Consider the following 21,165-nt stretch of genomic DNA (forward strand, 5'->3'; position numbering starts at 1 on the left):
TCACCCAAGACTCGGGGGCCCCTCCAAAGCCATAGGGAACCAAGGGATGAGTGGAAAGACTGTGGGAAGCAGGCCCGCGGTGTGAGGGGAGGCTGGGGAAGGGGACCGGAGGTGAGTGGGTGAAGAGCGGCTCCAGGGGTTGTAGCCGGAGGGACCACCTGTTCAGGCCAGTGCCCAGCTGGGACCACAGCTTCGACCTCTCTGCTTCCGGCCCTCTCAGGGATTGAGGTGACTGGCCACTATGAGACAGAGAAGGCCCACTTCTCGTGGATTGAGGTGACCTTCAAGAAACCCCAGCTGCAGGTTCGTGCATCCCCCGAGCACGTGGTAGTGACTCGGAGCCGAAGAAGCTCTGCATACAAGTGGAAGAAAACTCTGTACTCGGTGATGCCAGGGTAAGCCACAGGCTGGGGACCGGCAGTGACCCCTCACCCCACTTTAGCTGGTGATGGGACGCCGCAGGCCTGGGGAGGGAGTGGCTGGGCATGAGTCCTCTGCAGTGGGCCGCACCCACAGGAGGGGCAGAGATGCACAGAGCCCTGTACATACCCCTCCTGCTCTGGAGGGTGCCAAGGGGTTGTCCCGGGGACCTGGCTACCCTCACACCTAACCCAGGTCACTGTCCTGTGCAGGGGACGGTGTGGTTTGGAGCTGCTCTGCTGAGTGACCCTAGGCAGGCTGCTTAGCCCCTCTCACTTCTAACTAGGGATAATCATATCCGGCCCTGAGTCGGAGGGCTGAGGGGATGGTCCAGTGAGAGAATGTGGTTGGGAAGCACTTTGCCCACAGACAGTACGGTGCCCACTGGGCATGCGGGAAGGTGTGCTCTCTACGTGGTGAGGTAACCCTGACAACGAGAGGTTGGAGAGTGCTGTCCATCAGGGGAGGTTACAGTTGTCATCCTTAACTTTGAAGCTCTAATGAGGAGAGACAGGTCTCTCTGACATCAACACCAGGCAGCTGGTGGGTGGTGGAGAAGGATGGCGACCGCTTCTTGTGGGGCTTCCCCTGTGTGGAGCCTTGCAGAGGTAGCTCTCCTGCTCTGGGAGTCACGAGGGGCCCAGGAGAGAGGCCAAGGACCCTGGCCCTCTTCGAGCCATGTTCTCTGAGCCCCCAGCCTGTGCTGAGTATGGAGAGCCTTGTCCGCTCCCTCTCACCCAGCCCCTCCGAAGAGACTGGTTCCCACTTGATACATGAGTGCACACCTGGCAAATCTGAGGGGCTCACCTGAAGAGCTCCCAATTTCATAAAAGATCTTCGTTTCCTGCTATCTGGTAGACACACAAAGATCAATAGCATTTCTGTGCCTCGGACATACACACTAGAAGATGGAATAAAGGATTCCTATCAATCGTGGTAATTGAACGTCCACATACTTTCATGAGCTACAGAAGATGCACATGAAGAAAAATAGACCCCGCTTTTACACTGAACTCTGTCAACAAGACGGTGTAAGTTTAGGGCGTTTCCATTGAAAATAACCTCAGAGTCACAGCAGGGTCTTATTCAACATGCTTAAAGGAGTCTAACGTTCCTAAGAAAACAAAAGTGGTAATAATTTCAAAGATTATTTTAAGTAAAAAAGGAAGGCCTTCGAGAAGAACTTGCCCTTCTAGACCTTAAAACACATGATTAAACACTGATCATCAGAAGAAAGTGGCACTAGCCATAAAAGCAAAAGGGACAGAGGAAATGTATCCTTGAACCCCTAAGTCATATAATTCATGAGAAACCAAATCTAAGAAAACCAGAGGGAGAGGAACCGTTTTCTCATGTTATAAATAATCCTGGGATAGGGGGCTTCCCTGGTGGTCCAGTGGTGAAGATTCCGTGCTGTCAGTGCAGGGGGCATGGGTTTGATCCCTGGTCAGGGAACTAAGATCCCGCATGCCGTGCAGCACGGCAAAAAAAAAAAAAAAAAAAAATATATATATTAGGGGGCTTCCCTGGTGGTCCAGTGGTGAAGATTCCGTGCTGTCAGTGCAGGGGGCATGGGTTTGATCCCTGGTCAGGGAACTAAGATCCCGCATGCCGTGCAGCACGGCAAAAAAAAAAAAAAAATAAAAAAATATATATATATATAGATAGATATATATAGAGATATATAGATATGTATATATATACATATATATGTATGTGTGTGTGTATATATAAATATAAAATGCTGGGATAACCAGGTATCAGTAAGTTAACATTGGTCCCAGTTGACTGAGGAAACTGAAGCGCAGAAGATTGAAGGGACCTCCCACCAAAGGCCACACTAGGAGATCCTGAGGACAGGAGGGCAGCCCCTGCCCACTGCCACGCTGCTGCCTAGGTCCCCTGCGGGCACCTCCTTGCCTCCCTTCCTGCTCAGGACGCGGGTTTCCCCACAGTCTCAAGATGACCATGGACAAGGCGGGGCTTCTGCTGCTCAGCAGCCCTGACAGAGTGACCATCGGCCTGCTGTCCTGGGACGGCCCTGGGGAGGGGCTCCGGCTCCTTCTGCGGGACACTGACCGCTTCTCCAGCCACATCAGTGGGACCCTTGGTACGTGCCTCGGGACGTCATCAGAAGCCGCCTCTGCCTGTGAACAGGCAGTGCCATCACCTCTGCAAGTCCCCCAGCCTCCCTCCGTCTTTATTTCTCGCTGACCCGCCCTTTGTATCTCAGGCCAGTTTTACCAGGACGTGCTCTGGGAGCCCCTGGCAGCAGCAGATGACAGCAAGCGAACACTGAAGGTCCAGGGGCATGACCACTCTGCCACCAGGTGACTCAGCACAACAGGCCACTGAGCCCGGCCAGGCGTGGGGCTGGGAGCCGGGCTCTGAGACCCCCACTCCTCTGTCCCTGCCTGGGAACTAGACAGTCAGGTGTCAGGTTAGACAAGTCTGACCCAGCTTTCAGTGGCCCCACAAAGGGTGGTCAACTCAGACCCACAGAAAGCATACCAGCCCAGAGATCACTAGAGTGAGTTGGGAGCAGTAGGAAACTCCCCCTGAATTCCCAGAGCCCTGGCCTCTGGAGACCACACACAGCTGGGTGCCCTTGGGTGGCCAGGCCTTGTCATCCTGTGCTGGAGGGAACTCTAAGGGACCCCAAGACCCTCCACCTTCCACATTCCTATCCCTAGCTGTCTCCCTCTCTTCCCACCCAACCTGAGACATGCTGACCACCTGTCTGTCTGTCCCTCCCAGAGAGCTCAAGCTGGATTACCAAGAGGGGCCCCCGGGAACAGAGATTTCCTGCTGGTCTGTGGAGCTGTAGTTCTGATGCAAGGAGTTATGCCCACCCCCCGTGCCGCCTGCTGGGTGTAGATGGCTGCCACCCTGCGACCACAGGGCCACCTGTGGGTCCTGTAACATCGTGGGGAGAGGTATTTGCGCTCATTAAAATAAAGAGAGGTGGTGTGAACCCAGGGAGTGGGCATCTCTGGTCCCATCTGGCCAAATCCCAGAGCCTCAGGATCACGTCCTGGACACGTAGCATTGTGTAACATTAGAATCATCCGCCATCAACCCCTCAAAGGCCTGTGGCCAGTAAGGCCCATGGAGAGCTTTTAGTCTGGTCCCTTCATTTCTCAGGCAGGGAAAGTAAGATTTAGAGAGATTTAAACCACCAAGTCAAAACGTTGCTCTTGCTGGGGGCCTTCGGCAGGAGAACACTCCTGGGAGCAGCGTTCACTCTGCTTTATGGTGACATGCTCCGTGAAAACCAGTTTTGACTCAAAAGAAAAAAAGTGACCTGGGTAGAAGTTTGTCATTCTCAGCAAACTTTTGGGCCCTTTTGCAGTGGGATTTGCCAGGCATAATTTGATTTTCACACCTGTGCTCAGGAACAGGCCTGTCTTCTCACCACCTTGCAGAGAAGCTGGCAGTGGAAGACAGAGGAGACAGAGATGAGGCCCCAGTCCCAGGAGGGAAGCAAGGGTCTGTTCCCAGGAGCCTGGGCTGTTGAGGGTCTCCTCTCCTGTTTGTGCCCCACCCAATTCTTGCACAGGCAAAGCATACTTTCAAAACATTTATAATTATTTCACCTACTTCTTCAAAAATGACACAAGTCTTTGGCTTACAAATAAAAAGCATAAAGAGAATAAAACCAAAAATCATGAGAATGAAAATAAGAGAAAAGAGCCAAGCAGGAGGAGAGTTAAATCAGAGACACCAGGGTAGGGGAAGCTGTAGCTGCAAAAAAAGCTTTGCTCTGAGCTTCCTGGCAGCCAAGGTAAAGCAGAAAACGAGTTCATTTGCTTGCTGAGAGGGAGCAGACCAGATCAGGGAGAACATTCTTTTCCCAGCTCTTGAGCTATACAGGGTGTTTGCTGAGTAAGTCTTTCTAGAAGGGTAGAAGAGAGGCCGGTGGGAGGGAGGGGTCTCCAGCAGCAAGTTTGCCCAACACTCAGGAACACTCTTTCCTGCACTGCTGCCTCCCCATCAAGCCTGGCTGGCAGGCAGGGGTCTCAGGCAGAGTCACTTTGTGAAGGTCACTCAGAGGGGCTCAGACAAGAGCTCAGCGAGACAAGGGAGCAGCTTCAGGGGCTCCGCTGGACTTGCTGTGGGGCTGGCCCTGACATAGCGGAGCGAGACGCCACCACCTGGGCTGGGTGTGGCATTTGTGCCACAACAGCAGGGTCCTGGGTGACTCTCTGGCCCAGCCAGCACCTGAAGTGCATGAGTTCTCTGTGAACAATTGGAAGTAGGTCCATGCATGTCACTGTTTTGTTCACTGCATGCTTTCCAGCACCTGCTTGGTCCAGGCCCTGGGCCGAGTGCTGCAGGTACATTGGGCACCTGACAGACACAGCTGCCACCCAGAGAACAACCAGGTGCCACAAGCAGCCCAGAGGCAGACATCTTGCCCAACCTGAGGAATATCAGGGGAGGCTTCCTGGTAGTGTCATGGTTGGGATTGGACCGGGGTTGAGTTTTGAAGAATAAAGAAAAGTTAGCCCAGTGGAAAAGGAGGGCAGGGACACCAGGGCCAGAGCCAGGACACTGCACTGGGTCCAGGAAGGTAAAGGGAAGCAGTGCCGTGGGGTGAGCTGGAAGGGATGCTGGCGAGGTGGGGAAGCAGCCCCAGGCCAGCACCAGCTGCGTACACCTCGCCATGGAGCTTGGCTTCTATCCTGAAAGCCCAGGGAGCCTTCAGAGGCTGTAGGCAGGGACAGGCACAGCCAGGACGAGGTGGGACTGGGCAGAGGACAGCCCTCCCTGACTATGTGTTGGGGGAGGGGGCAACATTTGGGCTGGGCACATCCTGCTGCCTTTCTCCCAGCCCGCTGGGTTTGGTTGCTAGCTGGAGCAGCAGGACAAAGATAGGCACCTCAGGAGGACCAGAAACTACCATGCCGATGCCTCTTCACACGCTCCATCTGGCAGGATCCTTCTCCCCATTTCATAAATGTGAAAACTGACCTCAAGATGACTGGTTTAAAGCTACATGGCTCCTCAGCCGACCTGGGACTGCCCACTTTAGGGTGTCCCATCCCAGGCCCGGGCCCTTTCTGCCAGCCCAGCCTGGACCTCTGCCACTTTCAGTCCAGGGCCATGTCTCATGTGGCCCTCCCTCTAGAGCAGTAACAGCACCTCGGGGGCTCCTCTGGTGTCGGATGTTCCCTCCTGGATTGCCCTTCTCCAGCCCTCTCCAGGCCCCCAAGCCAGTGTGGGCCCTGGGCAACCCTGTCCTGGCTCAGACAGAGGGACCCCTGGAGTGGGAGGTAGCAGAACTTCCTGGTGAGCCATGGCCAGACCCCACTCCACCCCACCCCGCTGGCATTCGAGACCCTTCCCAATCTGACTGCAACCTCCTCCAGTCTACTGCGTCCCACGCTCTGCCATAAGTGAAGCCACCCAATGCTTCCTTCAGCCGGGTACCTTCCGCCCAGCGTGCCCTCAGCCCCTCAGGCAGAGAAAACAGGAGAGGCAAAGGATCTGGGGAAGGGGGGATTGTGTTTGCAGAACTGGAAGCAGTTTGTGTGCCTGGAATGGAGACAGAGGGAGCACCTGGCGTGGGGGCTGATGAAACTGGAGAGACCGCAGGAAGGACTTTTGTCTTTGTCCCAAGAACCCTGGGTGGGAGATGTCACTTATAGGGTTTCAGGCAGGGAATGATGACCGGGTCTGCACTGCAAAAAAGCTCTCTCTGGAAGCGGGAGGGCTGGGGAGGGGCGGTTGCTGTTGTCCGGGTGGGAGAGGGTTGTCCAGGCTGAGAGCCCTCAGAGCCCCTTCTCTAGGAACCTCTGTCTGACCCCCACCCCACCCAGGACTTACTGTGAGGGTGCAGCAGGTGTCACCGTGAGGAGTGATTGGAGGATCCCAGGGATCCCCAGCCCAGCTGAAGGGAAACTTGGTCACCCATGCAAGCAGGACCTGGGTTACTAAACTATGTGCTCCCAGATCCTAGCCCAGAACCAGGTTGGGTTTACCTGCTGAATAGATGGGTTGTTGCCGGGGGGGGGGGGGGGGGGCGGGGCGGGGATGGGCGGGTGGATGGATGGCGAGATGATTAGAGTGGAAAGGTGGGTGGCGTGCACAATTAGCTACAGGCTGGGTCTGCCCTGGAGCACTCTTTGCTCCTGAGTCATAGAAGCAGCTTCAGGCCTAAAGGTCCTGGTAAGAGCTTGTGAGCCATGACCCCTGACTTTTCCTCTGACCCTCCTGAACTCTGAAATGCAGTCAGTCCTTCCCGACTTCTCAGAGCCTCTTTGCTCTCGAGTCAATTCTTGATTTTTTTTCCTTCCCCAACCGTCATGTGTTTGACTCCCCATAGTACCACCCCAACCCACTGCGTCTTTCAGCCGCATCGGTGGAGTGGCCCAGGAAGTTGCCTTCCTAGCAGCCAGCCCTTCCTTCGAGCTGCCTGTCCCCTGGAGCAGGGGCTCATGGAAGCATGCAGACACTGGTAGCCGTCCGGTTTCTCCTTGGCCTTTACTGTCACAGCCCTCCATCAGGCCCCACTCTGTGCCTCTGTTCCAGATGCCAGGCAAGCCCTGCCAGCCGTCTCAGTAGGAGCTGGCATGTCCACTCAGAGCAGGTTGGGGACAATGTAGTCGCTGTGGACGCCGTCAATCAGCCCTTGCCCATTGTTGTGGACGAACCAGCAGGCAACGTTTGTGCCAACGCTGACGTCCTTCCTGTAGTCCTTCTGGGAGCCCCTGGGAGAAAGGAGACAGATGCCGTGATACACGGGGTAGGCAAGATGGCTGCTGCGCCCAAGGACCTAAGGTTGAAAAGAGGTGTGAAGTTGCCAATTCTAGGACTCCAGACTCTGGTCAAGAATGAGGTCTTGTGGTTACTCCTTCTAGGGGGTCAAATTTGACCTTTTCCCAGTTAGAGGGGGCCAAGACTCCAGAGGGAAACAAGGATGCCCCACAGACGACAAGAGCCAGCTGGGCTGATGTGCGTGGGCAGAGAGGGTTCCTTCCTCCTGTCTTGTGACAGGGCAGGGTGAGGACGTCAGTGGAGTCTCCTCACCTGGTAACCGTCAGCCGATGGTTCTTCACCACCATTGTGGCATCTGGCTTTGTGGGGTCAGAGCCTGGGTGGACGTCAGACACTTCAAAGTCAAAGGGGTGGAAGAATTGTCCTGGGAATAAAAACATTCACACTCTCAGCCCTGCCACCACCATAAGTGACATGGCCACTGGCCTTCCAAGGTAGATGCAAAGGCTGGACGGGGTGTTGAGCCCTGGGTCCAGGGTGGCTAGGCTGGCCCTTTGCATGCCTTTTTCCCTCAGCCATGTGGCCTGAACAACCTGAGGCTTGAACATTTCGTACCCAGCAGCCCATGTGTCTGTGCTGACATCCGATGACTGTCCACCACATAGAAGCCCAGGAAGTCATGGTGGATGGGCTGTTTCTTCCACACCTGATGCAAGACAACCACAAAAGTAACCCCATCTCCAAAGGAGACCACCATGTTCTTCTTCCTGTTGATCGTCACAGACAGCCTAGGAGAGAAGAGGAGGTCAGCAGTGAGGCCCGGTGGCCATGACACCAGGCATCTGAATCAAGGGTATCTCAGCAGGAGACATGACACCTGAGAGCACACAGACTCCAGAAGCTATGTCAGGGGTGTTGGAGAGAAGACGCTCATGCGTGTTGACTATGCACTCCACTGAGTGGGTCCCTGCTCCTCTGTAAGCAGGAGAAGGGGCTGTCCTGGGGGTCTGGAGGCCCGGGATCGAACCCCAGCTCGACCACTGGCTTCCTGTGCGACATTGGGCAGGTTCTGCCCCTCTCTGAGCCTCCATGGAACTAACACCGCTGCCCTGCCCACCCAGCTTGGGGTGATCTGAAGACGTAGGAGAGGCTGAGGAGTTTGAGAACAAGCAAGTTCAGCCAGACACGTTGCATGTCGGGATCTTTGTCGCTGTCAGCTTGCTTGCCAGGTCCACCTAATGCTTTCGTCCACACAGCCCTTCCCTCAAGGTCAGTCCTGTGAACTGTCTAGCTACCGATATTGCCTCTGATGGGGGCCCCAGGGGTTGGCGGGGGGCCACCATGGTCACCCTCCCCTAGGCAGGGGCTGAACTCTGAGGCCACTGGTCTTTCCTGTGAGCCCTGTGGATCTTCTGTCCTGCAGTTTGTTCAAATCCCTCCTTAGACCCATGCGCTATAGCGCCTCTCAGAGGCCCAGTAGTGGGGCTTTACCCATGCTGTGTGACCATGACTGTGTCCAGCCAGCTGAACGTGCTCTGTGCAGCCCCATGCCACAGGGTGATCCTCTCCGGTGTCACCTCAATCTGGAAGTCCATCTGAGCATTGGCAATGCCCAGCTTGCCAAAGTAAGTCTTTCTGGTCTGGGAGTCCAGGCTGCTTCTCTTCTCACCAATGATCTGCCCGTTAACTGTGAGGCCTGCCAGAGGGGCGGGGTAGCAAGAGACCAGCAAGACCTTCTGAGTCCAGGCTGGTCTTTAGGGATGCACCTTCCCCTTCAGCCAGACCTACTGAGGGGTAGCCCAGTGGGGGCCCCATTGAGAGACCAGGACTTCAGAGCCAACCCTATCTGTTCCTAGACACATTGGGGTCACACTAGTGGCTGAGGGCCCTGCCCCTTGCCTGGGCCAGTGTTGTTCAGAGAAAAATGATTCCCTACACACAGGCTGGGTCCTCCCTGCATGCCCAGGCTGCACTTAATTCTAACCATCTCCCCAACACCACTGGCCCCGGGGACACTAGGTGAGCCTGTGGCTCTGGGTGGAATCTGTAATCTCTACAGGATGTAATCTGTGTATAAGATGGGTGACTTATAGGCAGAGTGAGGAGCTAGTCCATGTGCCTATCCTAGGGACTCCAGGCCGTCCCAGGAAGAGACCCTGGCTCCAGCCCGCAGTCCCCACCTGTGACAGGGTCCTGAATGAGGCGCAGCACTGTGCCTGGGTCTTCGTCGATGTTGAAGCAGATGGCATCGTCCTTCTCTGGAACTTGGATGATGAAGTGGGGGTCCCCATCCACTGAGTGCACATAGAGAAAGGGCTGGCTCCCAGGGTCTCTCACTGTTCCGGGGCCCTCCCCTTGCCTCCTAGTCCCCGTGGGATGGACTCCTAGACAAGTAGGAGGCTCTCGGCCCTGGGCCCTGAGCCTCGCCCCAGGAGGAGCTGGGGAACTCACCGTAGTAGGGTGTCTGGGGAGGCCTGGAGTTGGCTGTGGACGCAAAGGGAGAGAGGGCTGAGCTAAACAAGCAGGCGGGGAGGGTCCAGGACCCCCACCCAGAGTTCCGTTCATGCCTCTCCCCTTCCTGCTCTCTAACGCTCTTAAACCCACACCTTCCCTCGTCTCCTCAGGACCCCCCCAACCATCTGCCTGTCCCAGAGAGCTGATTCAGGAAAGACTCCGGAGGGGGACGGCACAGGGCCACGCTCTGTGGCAGCTGGCACATACTCACTCAGGTAAGCCGTGGAGGGGATCACTGAAAAAAGAAGCCAAAGGGCAGGCGTGAGCAAGGTCTAGGGGTTCCCTCCCCCCAACCCCATGCCTTCTGCCTGTCTCGGGGCTGCTGGACCCCAGTGGGGCCCCAACACTGACAGAGGGTGGGGATATGACCCCCTAAGTTTAGGCTTTAGAAATGGGACATGCCTAGGGAACTCCTTTCTAGGGCTGGTGGATAATATGGGTGTAATGTTAATACTGGGGCTCAGCACTTCCACATAGCTAAAATGCAAGCCATTAGGTCGTCAGTTTCTCTGTCAGGAACAATGCCGTCCCCCACCCCTGAACTCCCATCCCCAGGGTGGGATGAAGCTCACAGGTGATTGTTGTCTTTGGTAGTAAAACACCCACCCAGATGCACACACGCGCGCACACACACACACACACACACAGTGACTACATTTCACAGGGCTGTTCAGAGGGCAAAGCCATGACCCATTCCAAATATACTGCTTGGTTAGGACAGCCTGTATGGATAGAGACAAGGCAGGCCGGTAGGGGCTGGGGAGGCCCTGCCTGGTGGTGGTGGGTCTGTGGGGGGGTGATGGTCAAATTTTACAATGAGAGAAACGCAAAGTGCTGTGAATTCCAGCGCAGGCGGTGGAACCAGGCTGCCTGGGCCAGAGTCCCGGCTTGGCCTCCTGTTGACTGAGTCATTGAGCAAATAGATTTAACCTCTCTGTGCCTCAGTTTCCTCACTGTAAAATGGAACCATGAGAGGACTCTCTTAAAGGATTGCTGTGGGATTGGTCAAGTGCTAATTGAGTTGCTAATTTTTGTAGGTCACAGAATACTTTCATACTGATTGTCCCTCCTTGGGCAGGGGAAGCTATCGTCAGTCAACTGACAAGAACCCTTAGGCTCAGAGTGGAACAGAGCCCAGCCCCAGGCCCCTGGTGAGTTCACAGCAGAGCTGGGAGCTGAACCCAGGTGTCCTGAGGACCTCTCCCCAAGCAGTACATCCCCAGCATGATTGGAAGGGCCTCCTTGCTCCTCTCTTGTCGTCCTCCTGGGACACCCACCCAGCTGTGGCTAAAGCTCACCTTCTGCTTCCACAGGCCCTGGGAGGGAGGAAGAGGAGAAATACATTAGAGACCACAGACTCCTGGTGTCAGGGCCAATGTGACCGACTTACTGCCTGGCCAGCCAGCCCCAGGCCTCGTGTGCCCCCTGCAGGAACCAGGAGCTCCTGGAGGCAAAGGCCTGGCCCAGACCGGCTCTTTAACTCCCAACGCCAACCCCCATCGCCTGTGCCAGTTGCAGGGACACTCAGGACCCCCCTCTTGGGGTCTGGTTGAGCAGGCCTGGTCCCAGCCTCCAGCTCTCAGGGCCTCTTCCTCTCACAGTCCCCAGGTACCTGCTCCAGGCCTAACTTTTAGGTCAGAAGTGCTTCTTCTTGTCTAACTGAACCCTTCCATGCTGCAGCCTAAGTCCCTTTCCTGGAAATGACCCTGGGCACTGTGCCCTTTTAGAGACTTCGAGGCTCCTATTCACACTAACGGCTTCGCTCCCTCTGCAACACCCTCCCCGTCCCTTGGCCAGTTTTCCTTCGATGCCCCCAGGACCTGCACTTCTCAGCAGGTCTGGTCTCCTCAGCCTGGCCCTCTTCTCTTCAGGGCACCTAAGGCCAGCGGCCTGGAAGAAGGCCTCCGAGTTCTGGCCCCCACCCTCCGTGCCCACCTTCCCCAGGCTTGTCGGCAATGGCTGTCTTGTTCTCGTTGTCCTCAGGCTTGGTCACCACCATGGAGGTCAGTGGAGTCACGAAGTGGTACTTGAGGGACAGGTCCAAGGCCTGGGCTGTGAGGTTCTCCTTCTCCTCACCATGGGCATTCTTGCTGTGGGGAGGGGCGGGGTGGGAGGGTCAGCCCGGGACCCTCCTCCACCCCTCCCAATGGGGTCCCCCAGGACAGAGCCCACTAGCACTCAGAAAAAACTGGTTCACCAGCTCCCTGGGACAGACGGACATGCCCCGATTCCTCTCTGGACCTCAGTTTCCCCACCTGAAAAATACAAGGGGCTCAAGGTGGCCACTGCAACAGTCAGTCATGATAGTGTTCACATGCTGAGTGCCAGCGGCTTTCCTGGCCAAGCCCACTTAACGGAAGGCTGACACGGCCCTCTCACATGGGCCCAAGCTCTGCTCCCTGTGGCTGAGGGCTGGGGTCCCAGCCTTTGGTTGTGTTCGGCGTCAGCATCTCTATGGGCCCGTGCTGGGTGCGGGGAACAGGATGCTGAGGCCCACCCCTGCCCTCGAGGTGCTCCCAGGCTGCTGCTTGAGCCCCAGATGATGGACCCGGCTCTACTCCAGGAAAAACAGGCCATGGGGCCTGGCCAAGAAGAGGGCAGGGCAGCTGGAGTGGGCGTGGAGGTGCACTTCCTGGGGTGTAAGTTTCCTCCTCGTGGGCTCCCCCAGGAGCATAGCCAGCACAGGGGGCTTCACAGGTAGGTGCTGGGGCAGTGCCGGGGGCTGAGAGCGGGGCCCGGCTGTGTGAGAGGTGGGCCAGGGTCACCATTTCTCCAGGAGCTGCTCGATAGTGAGGTAGGCCCAGAGCCGCTCAATGTAGTTCCCAAAAATGTAGTCCCGCTCTTTCAGGGCCTTCTCCATCTCCTTCAGGTCCAGCTCCTCACTGAATGTCAGATCGTTGATGGCCTGGGGCAGGGGTGGGAGGAGGTGAGAGGCTGGAGGCCTGGAGACACGAGCCAGGTGGGCCTTGTTCAGGAGCTGCTACTGCTGGGCCATCAGCCAGGAGGCTGGAGCCCTATCCGTGCGGATCCCCCATCCCCAGCGCACAGCCGGGCCCCGGCCCAGCTTACCCCGTGGCCCTTCACGTCCGCCTTAAAGCTGTTCACGTCCTCATCTGCCAGGCGCCCAGCCACCACAATCTCAGAGCCGTCGTAGAAGTGCTGGTAACTGTTCTGGGTGAGGTCCAGGATGGCATTCTCAGGGTACTCCACCTCCACATCTGTCAGCAGCGGGTTGGCCACCTCCTCATAGAAGCCCTGGAGTCCAGATAGGGGACCTGCTCATCTCAGGCCACCAGGGCAGGCAGAGAGAGGACAGGGTGGGCAGGCTCCCACTGGCGCCTCCGCGGGTTGTTGAGTCTTCCGGGCTGGGCCAGTCCTGGCTCCTGATCTCTACTTCCACGTGGCCCTGACTGTGCCCTTCATTTGGGGGGAGCCCTTCCTCACCGCGTTCCCCCCTCCCCCCAGGTAGAGACTGGGAGGAATAGAAAAGGAAAGGACAGAGTTCTTGGCACATAGAAAGGACTCAAGAAATGTTTGTTGGAACGAAAGTAAGAAGGAAGGGTGGAGGCCGACTAAGAAGGCGATGTGGGGTGAGAGCATGGAGACCCAGAGACTGACAGGAGGAAGGCCGGGGGGGGTCCACTGCAGAGGTGGAGAAGCAGTCACCTGTGCCAGGGAGGAGGGGGAGGGTACCAGATTTAGCAAATGAAAATACAGGACGTGAGTTAAACTTGAATATCAGGTAAATGACAAGTTACTTTTTAGTATAAGTACGGCTGTCATGGGATGAATTGTGTACCCTCAAAATACATAGGTTAAAATCCTTACCCCCAGTACCTCAGGGCATGACCTTATTTGGGGAAAGGGTCTTTACAGAGGTTATCAAGTTAAAATGAAGTGTTCAGGATGGACTCCAATCCAATCCGACTGGTGTCCCTATGAAAGGGGGCAATTTGGACCCAGAGACAGACATGTACACAGAGAAGATGATGTGAAGATACAGGGAGAAAATGGCCATCTACAGGCCAAGGAGAGAGGCCTGGAACAGATCCTTCCCTCGCAGCTCTCAGAAGGAGCCAGCCCTGCCGACACATTGATTTTGGACTTCTAGCCTCCAGAACTGTGAGACGATAAATTTCTGTTGTGGAAGCCACCCAGTTTATGGTAATTTGTTAAGGCAGCACTAGTAAACTAATAGCGTCCTATGCAATATCTGGAGCATGCTTGCTAAAAAATTATTTGCTGTTTATAAGAAATTCATATTTAACTGGATGTCTTGTATTTGATCTGGCAGTCCTACAGAGGAAGCAGGTCTGTTCTGTGTAGCCCACAGACAAAATCAGAACCAGTATTGAAGGGTAAGAGATAACCAGAGGTAGATTTCAACCCAAGAGGAAGTTCTTTCTAATAACCGAAATTGTCACACATTGGAACAGTTTCCTGAGGAAGTAGTGAGCTCCTTATTCCCAGAGGTGTGCAAAGCAAAGCATACCTGCAACTGCAAATTGGCATCGGAATCCTCATAAATGCGGCGGGCAAGCCCATGGTTCTCCAGGGCCATACGCTCCAGGAAGTTATAATTCAGATTGTTGCCAAAGCCCAGGTTATATAAGGGGAACTTGCCACCAATGGCATTCCGCACATTCTCTTGGATTTTTTCAGGTCTGCTTTCACCTGCAGGAGAAGGAGGTGTTCACGCTCCAGCCACAGCCCCAGCGGCTGTCAGGAGAAGCTCTGTCTGTACAGATCTGACTCCTACACGTGCAGAGTTGGCGGAGTCATGGCCACCAGCCCTTGTAGAGGCAGACGTGGGAAGGCCTGGCAGGGAGGCAGGGCCCTGCCCTTGAGGGGCTCACAGACCATGGGGGACGCTGGAGAGAGCTGCCCAAGGTCTTGCAGCACGCTGGCTACAGGGCCAGGAGCGGCAGCCAGAGTTACACCCGCTGCCTCACCCGCATTGGCGTCCCCGTCGGTCAACATGATGACGATGGAGGTGCTCCTCTCCGGGACTCTGTACTCCTCCCGGGCCTTGTTCAGCATGCTGATGCCCCTCAGCAGCGCGTCGTTGATGTTGGTCACTGGCGCACAGACAGACAGACAGACGGCGCCGTGGGAGGGTGTCCTCAGGGTGCCCGGGTGGAGGAGGTCGAGACAGCAGGCGCTGCTCACGTGCCCAGGGACCCTGCCTGCCCATATGTGGTGGTACTCAGTAAATATCGACTGAATGACTCAGTGAGTGATGAATGAATGGCTTAGTCTTTCAAATGAGTAAAAGGACCAGCCTATCAGAGCTGCCGGAAGGATAGATGCACATGGTGATTGTAAGAGCAATTTGGAGAACGATCAAATGGACTGCCAGCCCCTCTCACGGGGAGGAGTGGGGAACAGTATAGACATCACTTGTCATCTTTTCATACAAAACTGCCATGGATAAGGGTATCTTGCTGGGGCTGGTGGGGCACCAGGATCACAGGTTAGAAACAGAAAGAATGGGTTTCGCTAGACCACAGAGAAGACACCCCAGTATCAAGCCTGAGGACTCCCCGCTCCCGCCTCTACCCCCAGCCAGGGGCTGCTGGGCCTGGACCAGCAGAGTCTCTGCCGCAAGGCAGGAGGGAAACAGCCTGCTTAGGCAGAGAGGAGTAGCAGGAGGTGGCTCCCTCCCCTCTGTTCTTACTTCCTTGATCACGAATAGTCATCACAAATTTCCTGGCCTCCTGGATGTTCTCAGGAGTGGCTTGAACTAAAGTGTCTTTCCAAGTGGTCACACCTCCACTGAACAGGATGAAATTCAGGTAGTCATCCTCTTTCACATCCTCCAGAATTTTGAGGAGGGCATCCTTTGTCTGGGAAGGAGAAAGACAAGCAGACAAGAAGATGTCTTCCCAGCCTAGGCTGGTGGTGAGGCCCATGCCATCTGCAAGAAAAGGGGCAGATGATTTGTGCCTTTTTAGAATCCTGTCCCCCTTTCCCCTGTTTCACTGGAAATATTGGCTTCGTCCACTTTTTTAAAATCTCTCTCTTCCTCCCACACGTCCCACCCCCACCCCCTTGCACCAAGGAGAGTACCTGCTCCATTTTCCGACCGTGCATGGAGCCACTGACGTCAATCACAAAGACCACGTTCTTGGGCACCACTGGAAGGCCTTGAGGTGCAAAGAAGTGCACGAAGTAGCCATTGACGATCTGGAAAGGGGAGAGAGAGAGGAGGCCAGTATCCCTTCAGCAACCTCACGTTGGCTGCCCTTGCACATAGAAGGCAGCCACTAACCAGCCCAAAATAAAGATGTCCTTTCCACCCCTCCAGGGGTGCCACATGAGGGCTTTGGACCACCTGTCGTCCCCACACCTTGCAGGAAACTCATCCTTGGGCTGAGGATCAAGGGTGTCTCACTAGCTAGATGAAGCTGCAGCCCCTCCCCGCATCAGCCCTCACCCCACCACGGTGGGGAATCTACCAGCCTGGCAGAGCCAGTCGGCGCGTACCTACCTGCACGTTGGCTGGAGACTCTCTGTTCACGTCATAGGTGATGATAAAATCTCCTTTGAGGAGGGAGTCAGTACACGTTGGGCATGAACGTTGTTGATCCAAGCTGGGCTTGAAGGACACGTGGCCCTGAGGGAGGGTGATGACCAGCCTTGCTCAGCTTGGCCAGGGCCTGCCCTCTGCAGACCCCAGCCCGGGGCTGCCCCGGGGAGCAAGGTGCAGTCCTCATGGCGAGGAACCTGTAGGTAGGTGCCTGGGCAGTCCTGCCACCCTCTGGGGTGCTCAGGCCTTTCTGAGCACCTCTCTCCCCTTCGGAGATCGGGAGCTCCTTGGAGGCCTGGGGCCTTACCTGAGCCAGCCTTTCACTCTTCCTGCTCACTGGGACAACAAGTCCCTTAGCTCTGCCTGCACTAAGAAGCCACTTTGGGAGGGGAATTCTGCACCATGAAAAGGAATTTCATGTTGGGTGGTATTGTGTGTGTTGTTGCCAAGGGGCGGGGGAAGGGAGCAGAGTAGGGAATGGGGAGGGGGCCCTGGGTGAGGGCACCGCCTGCAGAGGCCAGCAGCCTTCTGAGCGTATGCTCCTCGGGCCTCACCCTGGGAGTCCTGACTGAGGTTTGCTGTCCATATAAACATTTATTCATCCACTGCCCATGATCAGCAAGGCCCCTGGAATTGCTGGGGACCTTGGGGACCAGAGCCAACCACCAGTACCAAGAATAAATTTCCCTTTTTTCTTTCACCCCTCATGTGGAATCAGATCTAAAAAACTCCCTCTGGCCTCGGTCTCCTTATCTGTAAAACAGGGACCAGTAACCTGCCCTGCCTACTTCCCAAAGTAGAATGGGACCAGGCTATATAAATGGCTTCCCTGTCCCCCAGTGCAGTTGAGACCCCAGTTCCTCCAGCAGGTCATCATCAGCAAGCAGCCCCCTGCCTCCAGCATCCTCACTCCTGACCCAGGGGGCCTAGGAGAAAGGGGATGTTGCAGACTTATCACACACACACACACACACACACACACGCGCGCACACACACACGCACACTCTCTCTCTCTGTCTCTGTCTCTCTCTCTCTCTGTCTCTCTCTGTCTCTCTCCCTTGCATCAGCCAAATCCCCAGGTTCAGACTCGCCCTGCTAGGGTCAGTGTTCCTGCACCTGCCCCCCAGGCCCGAGGGGCATCTACACCACCTTTTTCCCTGAGAAGGACTTGGTGAGGGCGCTGCTCAAGAGGTCATTGGTGATGAATGAGGCTTCAGCATCCAGCGTACTGATGCCCTGGGGCTCGAAGATGTCTGCTGTGATCTGAAATGGCGAAAGGTAAGGAGATGTCACTCAGTGACAGTGCAGAGCCCAGCCTCCAGGACAACAAGGGAAAGGAGATGGGTCAGTGATGTACAGGGAGCAGCCTCTAAGACAACTCTGTGACAGCCAAGCCTGCTGTCTCCCACCAAGAAAATGACCACAAGGGCTTTTAAGTGGGTACTCTGACCCCAGAACTCTTCTACTACCTGCCGTATGGTGCCCCAGATTCTACCACTAAAGCATTTCCTTTGGCTTTCCACTCTGATGTAGGTAAAATGCCCATGTAAGCAGTTACAAGCATTACAGAGACACTTTGTGATGTTGCCCCCAAGGGCCCAGCACCCAACCTGGATCTGCCAGGTGCCGCCCAGCCTCCTCCTCTTGGCCCAAGTGCTGTAGCCAGTGCCACTGTAATTCCCCCATGCCTCCTCAACCAAGTGGTGGGACCTGGGTTTCTGTGTTCTTGACCCTGCTGTGGGGTCTGCCCAGGGACCCTTCCCAGCACCCTGCCCCCAGCAGTTTCAGCAGGGGCTGCAGGAGAGCAGCTGATTACCTCAAAGTGCTTGACCAGTTGCTTGGGCTGGACCTTGAGGTACATCTCATACTTGCCCTTGTGCCTCTTCAGCAGCTCCTCGTAGGTTAGCTCAAAGGTGACCTTGCTGCCTGCAGCCACGTTGACTGAGACCGTGAATTTCTCCAGCTTCCTCCCAGAGGCCCTGAATGGGGGTGCAAGACAATGACTGCCCCAAAGATAGCACCAGCCCATCCTTCCTGGGCCTTGGGTTCAAGTCCCTTACCCTTGGGGGAGACCTCTACCCACTCTGAGCCTTGGTTGCCTCAAATTCAAAATGAGATAACGTTGTAAGAATTACAGCGCATTTTGCCATATAATGATAATAGTAGCTGCTGTTCTGTTGTTTGTGTCTCTGAGGGCCCTTACAGCCCTGACGTTCTCCCCAAGGCCTGGCGGTCCACACTTACTTGACCAAGCCAGCTGTCTTGCCCTGGGACACGGCCTTTTCATACTGCTTCTTGGCAACTTCCTTCTCTTTGACGTTCCCAGGGTAGGTAACACCGTCAATGGTCCTGCAGGGAGAGAGAGCTGCTGGGGGACTCATGCTGAGCCAGACTCCCCTCCCAGCCCAGAGGCAGCAGTCGTGGTGACACCCACAAGGTGAAGTTGGTGATGAAGGCTGTCTTGGGCAGCTCCACATCGAAAGAAACCTCCTTGGCAGTGTCTGCGTGGTTGACGGCCCTGGTGGTGACGACATTGTGAGCGAAGCGGGAGGTCACCTTGCAGTGGACCTTGGTGCTGTAGACTTCGATGCCATCGACCACCTGCGGGAGAGGGACAGTGATCAGCAGATGGTGACCAGCCAGCCTGAGGCACCCGGAAACCAGGTCTTCCTCCTGGCCTCTCCCCTTCAAGCTCCCCTTTGTGGGCTCCAAAGCTCCTGCCTGGTAAGTGGCCCCTCCAGTCTCCCAGTCACCCATGTCAGAAGCCTGGGCAGCATCCTTGGTTGCCGCCTTTAATTGGCCACCACTGTTCTGATGGTCACTCTGCATCCTTAGCTCTATCATCTGTTTACATGCAGCTGTAGCCAGTGAGATGGTATAAAAACCCAAATCTGACCCTGTCCTTCTGCCACTTGAAGCCCTCCTGTTCTTACCACCGCCCTCAGGACAGTCTTCCCCACGGCTCTGGGGGCCTCCAGGCAGGGCCTGCCTTCTCTGCTCACCCCGTGCTCCAGCCATGCCAGGTCCTAGCTCTTCCTGCTCATCTTCCACACCTCAGCTTAGAAAGAGCATGTCCACACACACCCCAGCCCACCCCCTGGGGAAATTGCCCGCTTCTGTCTCCCAAATAGGCCCTTGTTTCCTATCTGAGGGCAGTGCATGGGGAGGGCCTTCGTGCCCCCAAAACCCCTCTTTCCAACGGGGTGATGGACCAAGGGACGCTCTAGGGAGACGTCTGTGTTAAACATGGATATAAAGATGCTTCGCGAAGGCGTGACGGGGCCATTCACTGTGTGTCTCCTGCCCTGTGCATGGGGCCTGACAAGCGTTCGGTAAGTGTTTGTGGGAAGATGGACCCGTGGATGGAAGGGTGGTCCTCTGCTCTATCAGCAGGTCCAAGGGCCATGGTTCCGTGGTGCTCTTTCCCAGGGCTCTGGAGTCACGGCAGGGGTCTGCGAGGGCAGGGGGCCATAAGCTGTTTGCCAGCTGGAGGGACCTGCCATTGTGGCCCACTCCTTCCGCCGTTGGGCAGCTAGCTCCGTCCTGCCCTGCCCTGCCCCATCCCTGGTGAAAGTTCTCACCCCTTCCGGGAGGCTCCGTTTCTGCAAAAACAAAGACAAACACAGGGGTCAGGCCAAGGCCAAGGCTACAGTGGCTTGGCAGTAGGCTCTGGGCTGAGGCCAAGGTTCGGCAGTGACCTCCACACACACACACCTTGAGGGCCCTCTGGACGTGGACCCACCCAGAGCCACATGTCGGAGTAGGAAGGGCTCTGAATAGATGGGGAAACTGAGGTGCAGGGAGGGAAGATCTCCAGTTCACTGGGGGGATCAGGGCAAGGAGGACCAAAGCCAGAGCTCTTCCCCTGCCCCATATACCCTGACTCACTCTGCCCTTCCCTGGGCCCCAGGCCCCTGAGGCCTCATCCAGACCCCACCACCACTGTACCCCACACAGCTCAGCTCAGCCATTCCTAGAGGCCTCTACCCTTGTCTCAGACGTGGACCTTGACAGCCCCTCAGTGAGGTGAGCTGATCGTGCTGCATCACCCACCTGACGGGTAGGGAAACAGAGGCCCAGGAGATTTAAGAGCCTTGCCCACGATTAGGGAGCAGGTCTGGAGCCCAGTTCCCCGCATACCAGCTCTGTTCCCTGCAGCTCACTGCCCAGCCTCTGCCTGCTCCTCACCCTACACACAGGACCGCCCGGCCTGGCCCCTCTGCCTGCCAGATGGTGAAGAGGGGGCAGATTTACCCCGAGTAGCCGGCATAATCTTCTAGGGAAGCCAGAGACCGCCACACCGGAGAGCAGAGCCAAGATGAGGCAGGGCCACCGAGCAGACGGCATCGCTGAGCACACTGGCGGCGCCTGGGCTCCTTATATGAGCAAGCCTAGTGTTTCCCAAGTGGGGTCACCGACCTGCAGTGTGGGCGGGAGGGAGGCGGGAGGATCCCCCGGGGAAGCTGGACATGGGTGGAGTAATGGGCCTGGATCTGCCTGTACCAAGGAGGCCCGGTGGGTATCGTCAGCAGTGTTAGGACTTCACTCCCGGCGGCTGTGGGACAAGGAGGCCCCCGGAGAAAGCAGAAACTCTGTGTTGGCAAATGAGCCCCGAGACCCCCTGGGAGGGGGCAGTGGGATATGGAGTCACAAACAGCATCTCAGCATTGTCACCGCACCGCAGACGTGGACTCTGGTCTGGCCTCCTGGATCACAGTCAGCCCCCCCTTCTTGAGGCAGCCAGGGCACCAAACCAGACCCATCCCCCTAAGGCTCAGATCTCCATGGCTGACCCCTTGCTCATTACTCTCTCTGTCTGCCGCGACCCCTTGAAAAGGACAACTCCCAAGTCCTGTGGTCCAGCTCCAACTCGCTTTCTGAACTTAACTCTCTTCCCACTGGCGTACCTCCCCCTTCTCTGCACATCACATCTCTTATCTCTGGCAGCCTGTGTCCCTCCTTCGGAAGTCTTCCTCTTCTGT

At 56.2% G+C, this 21,165-nt stretch overlaps 2 protein-coding genes across 21 annotated transcripts in view; one reads left to right on the forward strand and one right to left on the reverse strand.

Annotated features, from left to right (window-relative positions):
* ITIH4 (inter-alpha-trypsin inhibitor heavy chain 4) overlaps positions 1 to 7,849 on the forward strand; it is a 22,771-nt gene extending 14,922 nt beyond the window's left edge. For 8 of the 20 annotated variants that reach the window (XM_028479036.1, XM_028479035.1, XM_028479037.1 and 5 more), the window contains 5 exons: positions 221 to 395; positions 2,376 to 2,530; positions 2,654 to 2,750; positions 3,178 to 3,356; positions 7,716 to 7,801. In XM_028479036.1, the coding sequence (XP_028334837.1) occupies positions 221 to 395; positions 2,376 to 2,530; positions 2,654 to 2,750; positions 3,178 to 3,247 (497 nt within the window). In that variant the 3' untranslated portion in view covers positions 3,248 to 3,356; positions 7,716 to 7,801. Of the gene's footprint in view, positions 1 to 220; positions 396 to 2,375; positions 2,531 to 2,653; positions 2,751 to 3,177; positions 3,357 to 6,748; positions 7,043 to 7,283; positions 7,460 to 7,715 lie in introns of those variants that run through there. The other 12 variants (XM_028479025.1, XM_028479024.1, XM_028479027.2 and 9 more) reach the window with 12 other exon arrangements.
* ITIH3 (inter-alpha-trypsin inhibitor heavy chain 3) lies at positions 6,999 to 20,652 on the reverse strand. Its single transcript, XM_007117987.4, has 22 exons — positions 20,438 to 20,652; positions 19,765 to 19,785; positions 18,618 to 18,784; positions 18,428 to 18,532; positions 18,000 to 18,162; positions 17,333 to 17,446; positions 16,145 to 16,270; positions 15,724 to 15,840; positions 15,332 to 15,500; positions 14,607 to 14,732; positions 14,147 to 14,328; positions 12,724 to 12,909; positions 12,420 to 12,559; positions 11,590 to 11,744; positions 10,953 to 10,970; positions 9,866 to 9,889; positions 9,592 to 9,624; positions 9,321 to 9,434; positions 8,632 to 8,836; positions 7,756 to 7,928; positions 7,453 to 7,564; positions 6,999 to 7,133 (listed from the first exon to the last, which is right to left on the reverse strand). The coding sequence occupies exons 1-22, from the start codon at positions 20,528 to 20,530 to the stop codon at positions 7,004 to 7,006; spliced, it is 2,673 nt and encodes an 890-aa protein (XP_007118049.2). The 5' UTR covers positions 20,531 to 20,652; the 3' UTR covers positions 6,999 to 7,003.
* Positions 20,653 to 21,165: the final 513 nt, after the last annotated feature.

This window comes from Physeter macrocephalus, chromosome 18 (assembly GCF_002837175.3).
Source record: "Physeter macrocephalus isolate SW-GA chromosome 18, ASM283717v5, whole genome shotgun sequence".
Taxonomy (NCBI): Eukaryota; Metazoa; Chordata; class Mammalia; order Artiodactyla; family Physeteridae; genus Physeter; species Physeter macrocephalus.